The sequence below is a fragment of the Balaenoptera musculus genome, chromosome 15 (assembly GCF_009873245.2).
Source record: "Balaenoptera musculus isolate JJ_BM4_2016_0621 chromosome 15, mBalMus1.pri.v3, whole genome shotgun sequence".
NCBI classification, from domain to species: Eukaryota; Metazoa; Chordata; class Mammalia; order Artiodactyla; family Balaenopteridae; genus Balaenoptera; species Balaenoptera musculus.
In genome coordinates, this window is record NC_045799.1 from 403,874 (window position 1) to 415,068 (window position 11,195).

An 11,195-nucleotide genomic window follows, 5' to 3' on the forward strand; every position below is an offset into this window, starting at 1 on the left:
CTGCCAGGCACGGACATTCGGTGGCGTCTGACCAGGGGTCCCGCTGCTGCTGGTGTTCATTCCGCCCGCCTGCCTGCCTTTGGCCTGACCGTCGGGACCCTTGGTCTGTCCCCTGGGTGCTGGTGCTGGGGTGTGGCCGGCGAGCACTGTGGGTGGTGTGAGGGCTGGGGCCTGCTTCCAGATGCCCGAGAGCAGACATCTGCCCCGGGCTCCCTACCCGGGACAAAGTGCCCTCGAGCACTTGGGGGCTCCCAGCAACCCTGGTGAGCTTGGGATGACCAACCCAGGAGGCCTTAGGTCTGAGTCCTGGATGGATGCCCCTTGGCTCAAGAGGGGGTCACTGTGGTGTCCGCGGGGGCTCAGCATAAAGGATGTCACTCGGGGTGAGCTGCCCAGTGCCTGGGCAGAGCGGGACTGACCCCACGGACCCCAACTCCTGACCTCCCCCCTGAGCCCCCTGGAATGTGGCCCCGGCCCGGGGGCCCACGGTATCACTCCCTGAAACATGGGGAGGGACAGTGAGGCCGGACGCTTGCTGCGCATCAGGGGCTGGTGTCCTCTCGCTGGGCCGTGTCCACCAGGTGGCACCCCTGCCCTGGCTGCGGCCATGCGGACACGTGGACGGGGCGGAGACGGGTCCGCACTCCTGTTTCTGTTGATTCCGCGCATGCACTCGTGTGTTTTAGGGGCTGACACGGGAGGTACTGGCTGATCTGAGAAGCGTGCTTTCTTAGAACGTGGGAGCAGCCCTCTCTGCTCTGGGCCAGGCCTGACTGGAGGCTCTGGACCCCCAGCCCCACGGGGACACCTGAGCGCGGGCGGTGGGCGGGCTGTGCAGGGTCCGCAGGCTGACCGGCCGCCACCTATCTTGCAGTGAACGAGTTCACGGTCATCAGGAAGAAGTTCCGCTGCCCCTACTGCAGCTTCTCGGCCATGCACCAGTGCATCCTCAAGAGGCACATGCGCTCCCACACGGGCGAGCGGCCCTACCCCTGCGAGATCTGCGGGAAGAAGTTCACGCGGCGCGAGCACATGAAGCGGCACACGCTGGTGAGCGGGCGCAGGGCCGCGTGGGGGTGGCATGTGGTCAGTGGGGGGTCGGCGTGGGTCAGCATAGGGGTCATCACGGGGGTCAGCGTGGGGTCAGCACAGGGTTGGTCCAGGGCACGCTCTGCATGGGGCTGCGGTGTCCGGGCAGGATGGGGACGTGGGCTGTCCAGGATGCCACGGGAAGCCCTGAAGTGGGGCCCGCCTTGCGGTGGGAAAGACCAGGATAGCGGGGAGGCACCCCAACCCCACATCCCTCCTGAGCAGCTCTGCCCCCGGCCCCAGGTGCAGAAGGCAGGTGAGCACATCTCCCCCCAGCCCCACTCCTCAGCTTCCCCTTTGGGGCCCCCTCTGCTCCAGCCCGGCCTCTGCAGGTGCTCCCTTCCCTGCCAGGACCCTGCCCCCCGGCTCCTGCCACGTGGCCACTTCCTCCGTGCCCCGCCCTGCAATTGCTGTGGGACCCTGGCCCCTCTCCCCTGCAGCCCCTGGAAGGTTCTGACGGCCTGGCTCGCAGCTCAGGAACAGGTGCTGCGCAGATGAATTTGCTTGGCCAGGAAGTGATAGAAAAGGTCACCCTTGAAACAGGGAGGCAGATTCACCAAAACACAGCGTGAGGAACCCTTGGGTGGGTGAGAAACGAGGGAGGCCAGGCGGCTGGGGCATGGGTGGGGAGAGGACGCTGGGGTGATGTCATGAGTGAGGGGACCTCAGGGCCGCACGGGCTGGGCCAGACCCCCGCAGCACCCTGATCCGCTGACCAGCAGGAGGGGAGGAGGGGCGGAGGGGCCACATCCCCGCAGTGAGGGGGGCCGAGGTGAGACCTCAGGGGTGGCCCCAGCGGGGTGAGCCACGCGAGGGAGCGAGGGAGAGCCCACGGCCTGGGCCTCATTCGGGGCTGGGCTCCCCGGGGAGGCTCCCTGAGGCCAGGTGGAAAAGCTGGAGGGGGAGGCAGCCCTCGGAGCCAGGGCCCGGGCTGGCAGACTGCGGGGACGCCTGTGTCCCCCCGAGGGGCAGGTGTGCAGGGCTGGGAGGCAGCTGAGCCTCCCCTGACAGCAGAAGGGCAGCTTGTTCCTGCCCCGCCCGCCCCGGGAGGCTTAGCCAGGGCGCAGGGGGTGGGGGGGCCGTCTCAGCAGCCGCCTCCCCGTGGAGCCGAGTACTGGGTCGCCCCGGCGCCCACATCCTTCCCTGCCCATCCATGCGTTCATTCGGAGGAGTGCCCAGAGGACAGGCTCCGTGGCTCCCCGGGAGCTGTCCCCACCGCCCAGCCCTGCTGTGACCGGACTGGGGTCTTTGTTCTTTGCAGAGGGTCCCGGAAGCCCTGGGTTTAAAATGTAACAAATGAAAAAGACCCAGGAAGGGTCCCGGGAACCATGTGGTTTGAGGCTTTGTTTCTGGAATCAAAACCTGTGAGGCGGCCCAGCTCCTCCTGACGTCCGACCAGGGCGCACCCGGCCTCTCGCCTTGCCTAGGCTGGTTGGCAGCAGTCGCAGGTCCTCGTGGTCGGGTTTCAGGGAAGGCTGTGATGGGGCAGACGTTCACGGTGGTCTGCGGGACCGCTGAGCTGGGAAGCCGAGGGCGCTCGGCCAGGCCCGTCGGTTGGAGAATTCAGAAAGGCAGGAGGCAGCATTCGAGCAGCAATCACGGTCCCCCTGGGACCCCCAACCCTGCCGCCCCGCGGGTTGGGCACTCAGCCCAGCTCTTGGCTGTGCTGATGGCTTCCCAGAAGGCAGGTGCCTCGAGTCCCTCTCGGTCAACGCTGTCCTGGGCTCCCATCACCCGTGCCCCCAGGCCCCCCAGGCCCAAGCCGGGAGCCACCAGAGCCCTGGCCATCCCCTCATGGGGCAAAAGCAGGGGCGGGGCAGAGGTGAGTGCTCCGCCTTGTGTGCTGGGAGGTGTGGGGGCAGCATGACCCCCAGTGCAGATCTGAGCCCTGGGCAAGCCCTGGGCAAGCCCCGGTGGGGGGGGAGACACGGCCGGCCCAGTGCCCAGCAGCCCTCTGGATGGGGACGAGCTTTGGTGGCACCTGCAATTCTGTGCGTTCTGGCTTTGTGCAGCGGCCCCCGGCCAGGGCTAGGGGTCTGAGCAGCCTAGCAGACTGACTGCCACCCACCCAGACCTCACCTTCTGGGCCACTCAATCCTCCCCCTCCACTCAACTGACTGTACGTGCCCCCGCACTGACCGCCGTCCCCCGGCACTGACCTCGTCCCCCCGCACTGACCGCCGTCCCCCCGCACTGACCGCCATCCCCCGGCACTGACCTCGTCCCCCCGCACTGACCACCGTCCCCCCGCACTGACCGCCGTCCCCCACACTGACCGCCGCCCCCACACTGACCGCCGCCCCCACACTGACCGCCGCCCCCCCCGCACTGACCGCCGCCCCCACACTGACCGCCATCCCCCCGCACTGACCATCGTCCCCCCGCACTGACCGCCGCCCCCACACTGACCGCCGCCCCCCCCGCACTGACCGCCGCCCCCCGCACTGACCTCGTCCCCCCGCACTGACCGCCGTCCCCCCGCACTGACCGCCGCCCCCACACTGACCGCCGCCCCCCCGCACTGACCGCCGCCCCCACACTGACCGCCATCCCCCCGCACTGACCATCGTCCCCCCGCACTGACCGCCGCCCCCACACTGACCGCCGCCCCCCCGCACTGACCGCCGCCCCCACACTGACCGCCATCCCCCCACACTGACCATCGTCCCCCCGCACTGACCATCGTCCCCCCGCACTGACCGCCATTCCCCCGCACTGACCATCGTCCCCCCGCACTGACCATCGTCCCCCCCACACTGACCGCCGTCCCCCCGCAGGTGCACAGCAAGGACAAGAAGTACGTGTGCAAGCTGTGTAGCCGCGTGTTCATGTCGGCCGCCAGCGTGGGCATCAAGCACGGCTCGCGGCGCCACGGCGTGTGTGCCGACTGCGCGGGTGGCGGCGGGGCCGGGCCCCTGGATGGCGGCGGCGCCGAGGGCTCCCCTGAGCTGTTCGCGGGCGACGGGCCGTACCTGGAGGACCCCGAGGACCCACGCGGCGAGGGCGAGGAGGAGCTGGGTGAGGACGAGGACGACGTGGGCCTGGCCCCCGAGGACGCACTACTGGGGGACGACAAGGAGGACGAGGACTCGCCGCGGGGGCCTCACAGCCCTGCCCGGGGCACCGACAAGGACTTCACCTGGACCTCCTAGGCTGGGCCGGGCACTGGGCCGCGGCCGCCCCCGCCTGTGTGCGCCCCGGGCCCCCTTCACCTGCTCCCCCCCACCCCTCGAGGACACCCGGGGCTCGGAGGCGGGCGCTGCCCCAGCGCACGGGGCGGGTCTAAGCCCAGGGAGAGCCCTTGTCACCTCCCCCAGCAGGGGCGCGGGCCGGGCATCAGGGGATCCCAGGACGCACCGGTCTGGCGTCGGACGCACCGTGGCCTGTGACCCGGAAAGGGCCAGCGCTGGCTCGGGTCCCAAGTGTGGCCCCGAGGCCCGGGTCCGGGAGCTGTTAGGAGAGTTCTCCTGACCCTGGGCCCCGTCCAGGGCCCCCGCCTCCGCTCCCCCTTCTCAGCCGTGGGGTCACTGCTGGCGGCTGCCGCTGCCCCCCCGCCCTCGAGGGCTGTGCCGTCCGGTGGCAGCCTGCGAGATCCAGGTCTGGCGTCCAGAAAGCCCCGCGGCCCTCCCGCCTCTGGGCTTTGGTGCTCAACACACAGCAGCTGCCGACCTCGGCCCAGGGTGCCCAGGTGCTATCCCCCCACTGAGGCAGCTGGGCGGGGGGCCCAGGTGCTCCCACCGTAGGGGCCTCCTCTTTCTTTGTGTGCACTTCTCTGGGCTGGCTTGCCCCTCCGCCCCACCCGTCCTGCCGCGCCCAGGCCACTCCTGCTGACCGTTCCGGGCGGCTCACCTTCGCTGCTGCTAACACCGGATGGTGTCCCCGACGCCAGTGCTCCCCACGCCACCTGCGGGGGCCGCCCCCTCCCCGGGTGCTCAGTGCCCCGGTTCCGTGAGTAGCTAAGGGAACAGAGGCTGGCACGTAACGTGGTTCTGTTCGGTGTTATCTTTCCCGCTCGACGACACTCGCAGACATGTCTTTCCTTTGGTTCCTTCCCAAGCCCCCTCGCCGTCTTTTAAACGCGCTTACGACCCCCTTCTCTCTCTTTTTTCTGAGAAGCCGGGGCCCCGCCGTGTGCTGTGAGGACACTGTGGCCCAACCCCGGCCTGTCTCCCTTTCAGGCTCGTGACACATACATTCCATCCCCTCCACCCGCCTCGCTTGGGAGCCCCTGCGGGACACCGTGCCAGGGCCCCTTGGGTGCTGAGCTAGAGCCGAAGGAGACACTGGCTTGATTTTCTCTCTCCCCACAACCTGCAAGCCAAATGGCTTTACTGCATTTCTCCCGGGTCCCATCTACTCTTTCTAGGTGGAGAAAGGCAAATCCCACAGAACCCTCCTTAGTAAGTGGCTGGCTGCGTGGACACGGACGGGTGCTGTCCTTGAAGCCCTGCCCGGGGAGAAGTCGCAGCTTCATTTTTTGTTTTGCTTTGTTTTAAACATAGCCACCTTTCTCTCAGTCAGAAGAGGGCTGCCCTCCCATCCTCAGCTGGGGACTCTGCGAACTCCTCAACGCCGGCATCTTTAGGGAAGGGCCGGGCCGGGCCGGGCCGGGGGGCAGGAGCCCGGGGCGGGTTGGGGTGCCTCCGGGGCCAGCGCCCCCGTCTGCCTTTCACAGTGGGGCCCAGCTGAGCCCCTCGGTGGGGCTCCCCACTGTGTACCTTTCCCCCACTTTCTAACCCCTTTTATAAAGACTTACTTTCTTATCAAATGCATTTGGAAACCAGACCTTTGCTACCAAGCGTCTCTGGGTTTTGTATGGGGCCACCTCTCAGCCCGCCGCCCGCACCCCGGGCCACCTTTGCGCCACACTCAGGACCTGCTCGCTCCCGCTCTGGACCGTCCTGGCTGACTTTTAACGGGGCCCTCAGTGCCACAAGGGCATTTTCTTCCTCAAAACAATACCCTGGAAAACCGAGGGTCCCACCTCCCGCCCCCGAGCCCCGTGTGTTCACTATTCTCGTGTGCGGTTAACTTGAGAGCTGGATTTCAGAGATGCAGGCGAACACATCGCCTCCAGAGGCGTGGAGGGAAAGACGTGTAACGAAGGTTTCTTTTTTAACGTGATCTTTTTTTTTTTTTCAAATCTATGTTTAAACTAATAAATATTTTTTTATGAAGCGGAAAAGCGTGTAGATCACATCTCACATTTTGTACCTTTCCGTCTGTGTGCGTCTGTGTTTGGTGTCTGCAACGCCGATGTGGGACGCGGTCCATCGGGTGGCAAGGTCTTTGGGGGTGGGGGAGGGGCGGGGGAACCAAGATTTTGTATCAAGCTCTGGATCCTGACCGGGTTGTATGCTTGAACTCTGGGTTTGGGAACAGTCACAACACTGCCAGGACTGGATAGGGACCTCAACTGAAAGGACACAGCTACTGCTTCCAACTTTGCACATCTTCCTTTTTAAAAAAGAGAACTCTGAAAAAATGCAAAAACTGGAACTTTTTGCAATATTATATTAAAGATAATCTTATTTTCGCTCATTCTGTGACATGTGCAACTCTTAAGAAAGCCATACTTAATGGTGTTTTTATTTTTTAGATCCTATATTGTGTTTTGTATGTGGCCCTTTTTAGAACTACTTGTAGTGAGGGCGCTGTGTGTGTGCTTTTCTTAAATATTTATTTTTTCAACATGCTTTCAACCTGTCAACACAAAACAGACAGAAAAAGGGCAGTGTTTGAAGATTGTTGATCTTTTCTGGGGATAATCTATATTATATCGACTTTATATGAATTATTATAAACCTGTGTTTGTATTGGAGATGTGTTTCATATTTGGGGGAGTCTTTTGTAATTGGTCAGTGGACATCACGGCCGTCGCCTGCTTCCCTGGAGCCATCGACGGCCAACAGCACCTCCTCCCTAGTGGTCTTGAGATTTCTTGTCTGCCGGGCGCACTCCGGGCCCGCCTGTGGGTCTCCTTTCTGTGACGGGATTAGTTAGACTTTCTTGCAAAGCGATCACTTTCAATAAACTGGGAAATTGCTGCTTGAGCAGATGCCTCGTGTGTGTTTCAGACAGCGTCCCCTCCTCCGGCCTCACCCTGGGTAGAGGGGCCAGAGAGTAACCCCCACCCCCAGCCCTTTGTGGCCTGGTTGCTGGCCTCCTCTCTGCCCACCGCCACCCCTGCCCGTGGCGGGGTCCCGGCTCCGTGTCCCTCCCCCCAGGAGGCAGACACAGCTTTTGGAAAAATCCCGAATCTTTAATGTTACTCCTCGCCTGGTTCAGCCCAGACGTGAGACACCTGAGCTTGGCAAACACGGTACAAGTGTCCACCCGGGCCCTCAAACAGTCAGGTTAAGTGCGGGCAGGGGCGCCCCCTCCCCGACACCCCTCAAAGTGCATCGAGGATGGCCCCGTGTGGCCCCAGAGCAGGGCCCGTCACACCCCTGACAAGTTCAGGGCCGACAGGTGGGGGGCGGCCACCCCTGGGGACCCCAGGCCAAGGGGACAGCTGTGAGGTTTGGCATTAGTGCAAAAGGCCGAGAGGCTGGTTTCTTCAGAGGCACTTTGAGTGGTGGGGACCGTCCCCCACCGGTTAAAAAGAAGGCCCTGCAGCTGGGAGAGGCCCCGGCGGGCGGGGCTCAGTCCAGGAAGCGTTGGCAGGCCTTCTTCCAGCGGCAGGCCGTGCACCACAGGTCCCGGTGGTCCATACCATACACTTTCCGACACTTCTTGGCGTCACCTCGGGGCTTCCTGGGGGGACACATGGGGGGCATGGGGTGCTGTTGGGCCGGGAGCCTCCCTGCCCGGTGCCTTCCCCGGCCCCTTTACACACACGCACCTCGGGTTGGCACCGGGCTTGGCGGGCAGGGCTGGCGCGCAGGCCCTGACCGGGATGGGCTGTGGCTCCGGGTGGACGGGTGCCAGGCAGCCCTGAGAGGAGACACTGCTGTGGCCTCGCACCCCTCCAGAGCCACCCGAGGCCTCACCCACCTGGTAAGCGTGGTCACTGGGGCACACCTGGGGGGCGGGCAGGGAGCTCAGCACCGGGGGCGGGGGCAGGGCGGGCGGGCGCAGCAGGCTGGGCAGGGCCGGGGGCTCCAGCGGCTCCAGGCGGGGGAAGGCGGGTGGCACGGAGGCCGTGGGGGACCCTGGGGTCAGGCCAGACAGCCCATCGGTCAGCGAGTCCACACCAACATCCAGCTCCGTGTAGTAGAAGTCCTCCTCGCCGTCGCTCTGCTCCGGCTCTGCCTGCCGCCTGCTGGGGGGCGGGGGGTGGGGTGCGAGCTGACGCAGAGGCCCGCCTGGCGCCCCCCGCCCCGCCCCCGCCCCCGGCCCCGCCGCACCCCAGGTGCACCAGACGGATGTGTCTCTGCATCCCTGACGCCGAGCTCAGCACCTTCCCGCAGCGCTTCCACAGGCACTGGAACAGCCCCTGCAGCGAGCTCTGGGCGACAGGGGGCGGTCAGCCTCGGCGCCCCCCACGTCCACCCCGCTCCAAGGGCTGCCCTGGCTCACCTTCCTCTTCCTCAGGGCAGGCTCCCCGAACAGGAAGTGGGCTGCCTCAGGGGGCAGCGGGGGCGACGGGGTAGATGGAGAGGACTGGTCACTGGTCGGGCCCCAGCCCCCATCCCCGCTGCTGCCGCCGCTGCCCGGTGGCCGCACCGGGGCCTCCCTCCAGGGCTCCAAGCTGGGCTCTGCGGACACACACCGGCGCCAGCATCAGGACTTTTGGGGGCCACGGCTGTGCTGCAGACGCTGCTGGCTACAGGTCCCTGAGTGCAAAGAACCTCTTGGAGGAGGGAGTGGCCGGGAGGAGCTGACCACGGCAGCCCGGGGACGAGCCTCTCCAGCACAGAGAAGGAAAAACAGAAGAGTACGGGGTGGGGAGATGCCTGGCCAGCCAGGTGGAGATGGACAGGTCACAGAGGCCTGCAGGCCTGGGGCACTGCAGCTTTGGCCGCAGGGAGGGGCCATGGGGGTCCTGATGTCGCTTTAGGCCTCAGGAGATGCACTTAGAAGATGGTATTCCAGGTGAGCGGCTCTGCTCGCCCCACAGGGGCTGGGCAGCTTGTAGGGTCCTGGAGGGGCAGTGGTCCTGAGCCCTGCCGCCACCCCCCACCCCAAGCCAGGCCTCTAAGTCTCACCTGTGCTGAAGGCTACAGCCGGGGCCCCCAGCAGGAGGGGGCTGGTGGACAGGCTTGTGAGGGCTGCGGCAGCCATGACCTCGTCCAGCCGGGCTTTTCCTGGGGGGGCTCTGGAGGAGATGGTGATGGGGGGTGGAGGGGTGGGTAGGGCCCAAGAAGTACTCCAGGCCCGTCCCCGTCCCGGCACACGTGCAGGCCTGGGCACGTGTGTGCACCCAGCTCCCTCACTCCAGGAGCCGGGCAGGAGGCCCAGCTCCACCTCCAGCTCGGGTTGCCGAGCTCCAAATCCCCAGGAACCACCGGGAACAGGCCTGGGCTGGGGTCTTTCCAAAGCCCGACTTCTCTGCAGCCTGGGCTTTGTTCCACCGTGGCTCCTTCAGACCCTGTTGCTGGACAGGAGTCTGAGGCCCAGCCGGTGGGGCCAGGCCAGGCCAGGCCCAGCCCAGCCCTCCCCCCAATCACACATTAACCAGGGTTGTGCAACAGCAGCTGCGGGCCTAGCGCCAGACCTGGGAGGGCGGGAGCAGCCAGCAGTCAGCAGCAGCCAGGGGAGACTGGGCTCGAAGCACAAGCGGGTCCCTGGGCCCCAGCGGGCAAGGCCAGAGCCCGCCCCCGCCTGCGCAGCCAGCCCAGGGTGTCAGGCACCTGGGAGGGTTTCTCTCTCTGCAGACAGGGCTGGGGAGACAGCCATCGGGGGCCCCGGGATGCCTGGACGGTCGATTCCACGCGGGCCTCACAGCCTCTTGGGCACAGAGGCTGACAGGCGCCCCCTCCCAGTTCTGCGCTCTGGCCCTCAGGGTTTGGGGAGGAACAAGGCATACTGATACATCGGTCATTTCTGCTTAACTCCTCCAGGGCTGGGGAGCCGAAAGGCAAGGACAGAAACCCAGTGCAGGATGCTGACCTGCCCTCCCCCGAGGCCCCCCTCGCAGGGGTGGGGTCTGGAAGGCTCCAGCAGCCCGCGCCCCATCCACCACCCCTGCACACACAGGCGCACGGGTGCACATGCCCCCTCGGCCTGGCACGCGAACCCCGGCTCACCTATGCCCTGGCACCGGGATGTGCGCCGACGGCGTCGGTGGCCCCGCCGCCCCCGCCCCCGGGGCCCCGAGGTCCGCGGCCCGCGGCTCCGGCTCCTGCGGCAGCGCGAACTCCACGGCAGGGCCCTGCGGACGCGGCCGGCTCAGCGCGGGCATCGGCCGAGTCCCCACCCCCACCGCCACCCCGACCCGCTGGTGCCCGCCCCCAAACCGGCTGCGGCCGGTGCGGCCCCGCCCCCGGCCCCGCCCCCGGCCGCCGCGGCGGGAAGCGCTCCGGGCGCCGGCCCAGCCCCGCCGGACCCACGGACACGCGCGGCGACGCGCCGCCCCCGCCCGCCCCGCCCCGGGGCCCAAAGTTCGTGCAGCCCGACGCCATCTTCGCAGAGGGAACTTTGTCGGCGCCCCCAGCCCGGTACCTGCGGCGGCGCGGGCACCGACACGGGCGCGGCCGCGGGGTCCCGGCCGGCGGCGCGGAGTGGGGGGCGCCCGCAGCCCGGGCCGGGCGCCGAGGGGCGCTCGGCCTCCATGGCCGGCCGGGTACCGAGGCTGCAGCGGCGAGGGCGGACGCTCCGGACGCGGCCCCGGGCCGGGCCGGGCCGGGCTGGGCCGGGCTGGCCGGGCCACCGACCCCCGCCCTGGATCGGCCGCCGCCCGCGCCGCGCCGCCCGGAGGCTGCCGGCCGGCCCCGCCCCCTCCTCGCGGCCGGAGGCCCCGCCCGCCCCGCGTCCATTGGCCCGCCCCGCGCCCATTGGCCCGCCCCGCCCCGCGCCCATTGGCCCACCCCGCGGCCACACCCCGCCCCTGGCAGGCTGCTCCCGCGCTGGCTGCTCCCGCGCCGGTCCGGGAGGGGGCCCGGCTTGTGCCGCCCGCCCGACGGCCCCCGCCCCGGCGCCCCCGTCGCCGGGGCGGGCCGGCT

The 11,195-nt window shown here is 67.3% G+C and overlaps 2 protein-coding genes across 8 annotated transcripts in view; one reads left to right on the forward strand and one right to left on the reverse strand.

Moving 5' to 3' along the window:
* ZBTB46 (zinc finger and BTB domain containing 46) overlaps positions 1 to 6,346 on the forward strand; it is a 57,541-nt gene extending 51,195 nt beyond the window's left edge. For both annotated transcript variants that reach the window (XM_036827036.1, XM_036827038.1), the window contains exons 4-5: positions 875 to 1,050; positions 3,867 to 6,346. In XM_036827036.1, the coding sequence (XP_036682931.1) occupies positions 875 to 1,050; positions 3,867 to 4,241 (551 nt within the window). In that variant the 3' untranslated portion in view covers positions 4,242 to 6,346. The remainder of the gene's footprint in view (positions 1 to 874; positions 1,051 to 3,866) is intronic.
* Positions 6,347 to 7,330: 984 nt separating this feature from the next.
* SLC2A4RG (SLC2A4 regulator) lies at positions 7,331 to 10,933 on the reverse strand. Of its 6 annotated transcripts, none has more exons than XM_036827261.1 (8): positions 10,696 to 10,930; positions 10,281 to 10,405; positions 9,240 to 9,349; positions 8,611 to 8,789; positions 8,439 to 8,539; positions 8,113 to 8,353; positions 7,934 to 8,025; positions 7,331 to 7,845 (listed from the first exon to the last, which is right to left on the reverse strand). In XM_036827261.1, the coding sequence occupies exons 1-8, from the start codon at positions 10,804 to 10,806 to the stop codon at positions 7,734 to 7,736; spliced, it is 1,071 nt and encodes a 356-aa protein (XP_036683156.1). In that variant the 5' UTR covers positions 10,807 to 10,930; the 3' UTR covers positions 7,331 to 7,733. The 6 variants fall into 6 exon arrangements, with proteins under 6 accessions (XP_036683156.1, XP_036683157.1, XP_036683161.1 ...); XM_036827262.1 differs by having other exon boundaries at positions 8,113 to 8,350; positions 10,696 to 10,927; XM_036827266.1 differs by lacking the exon at positions 8,439 to 8,539 and having other exon boundaries at positions 8,113 to 8,350; positions 10,696 to 10,933.
* Positions 10,934 to 11,195: the final 262 nt, after the last annotated feature.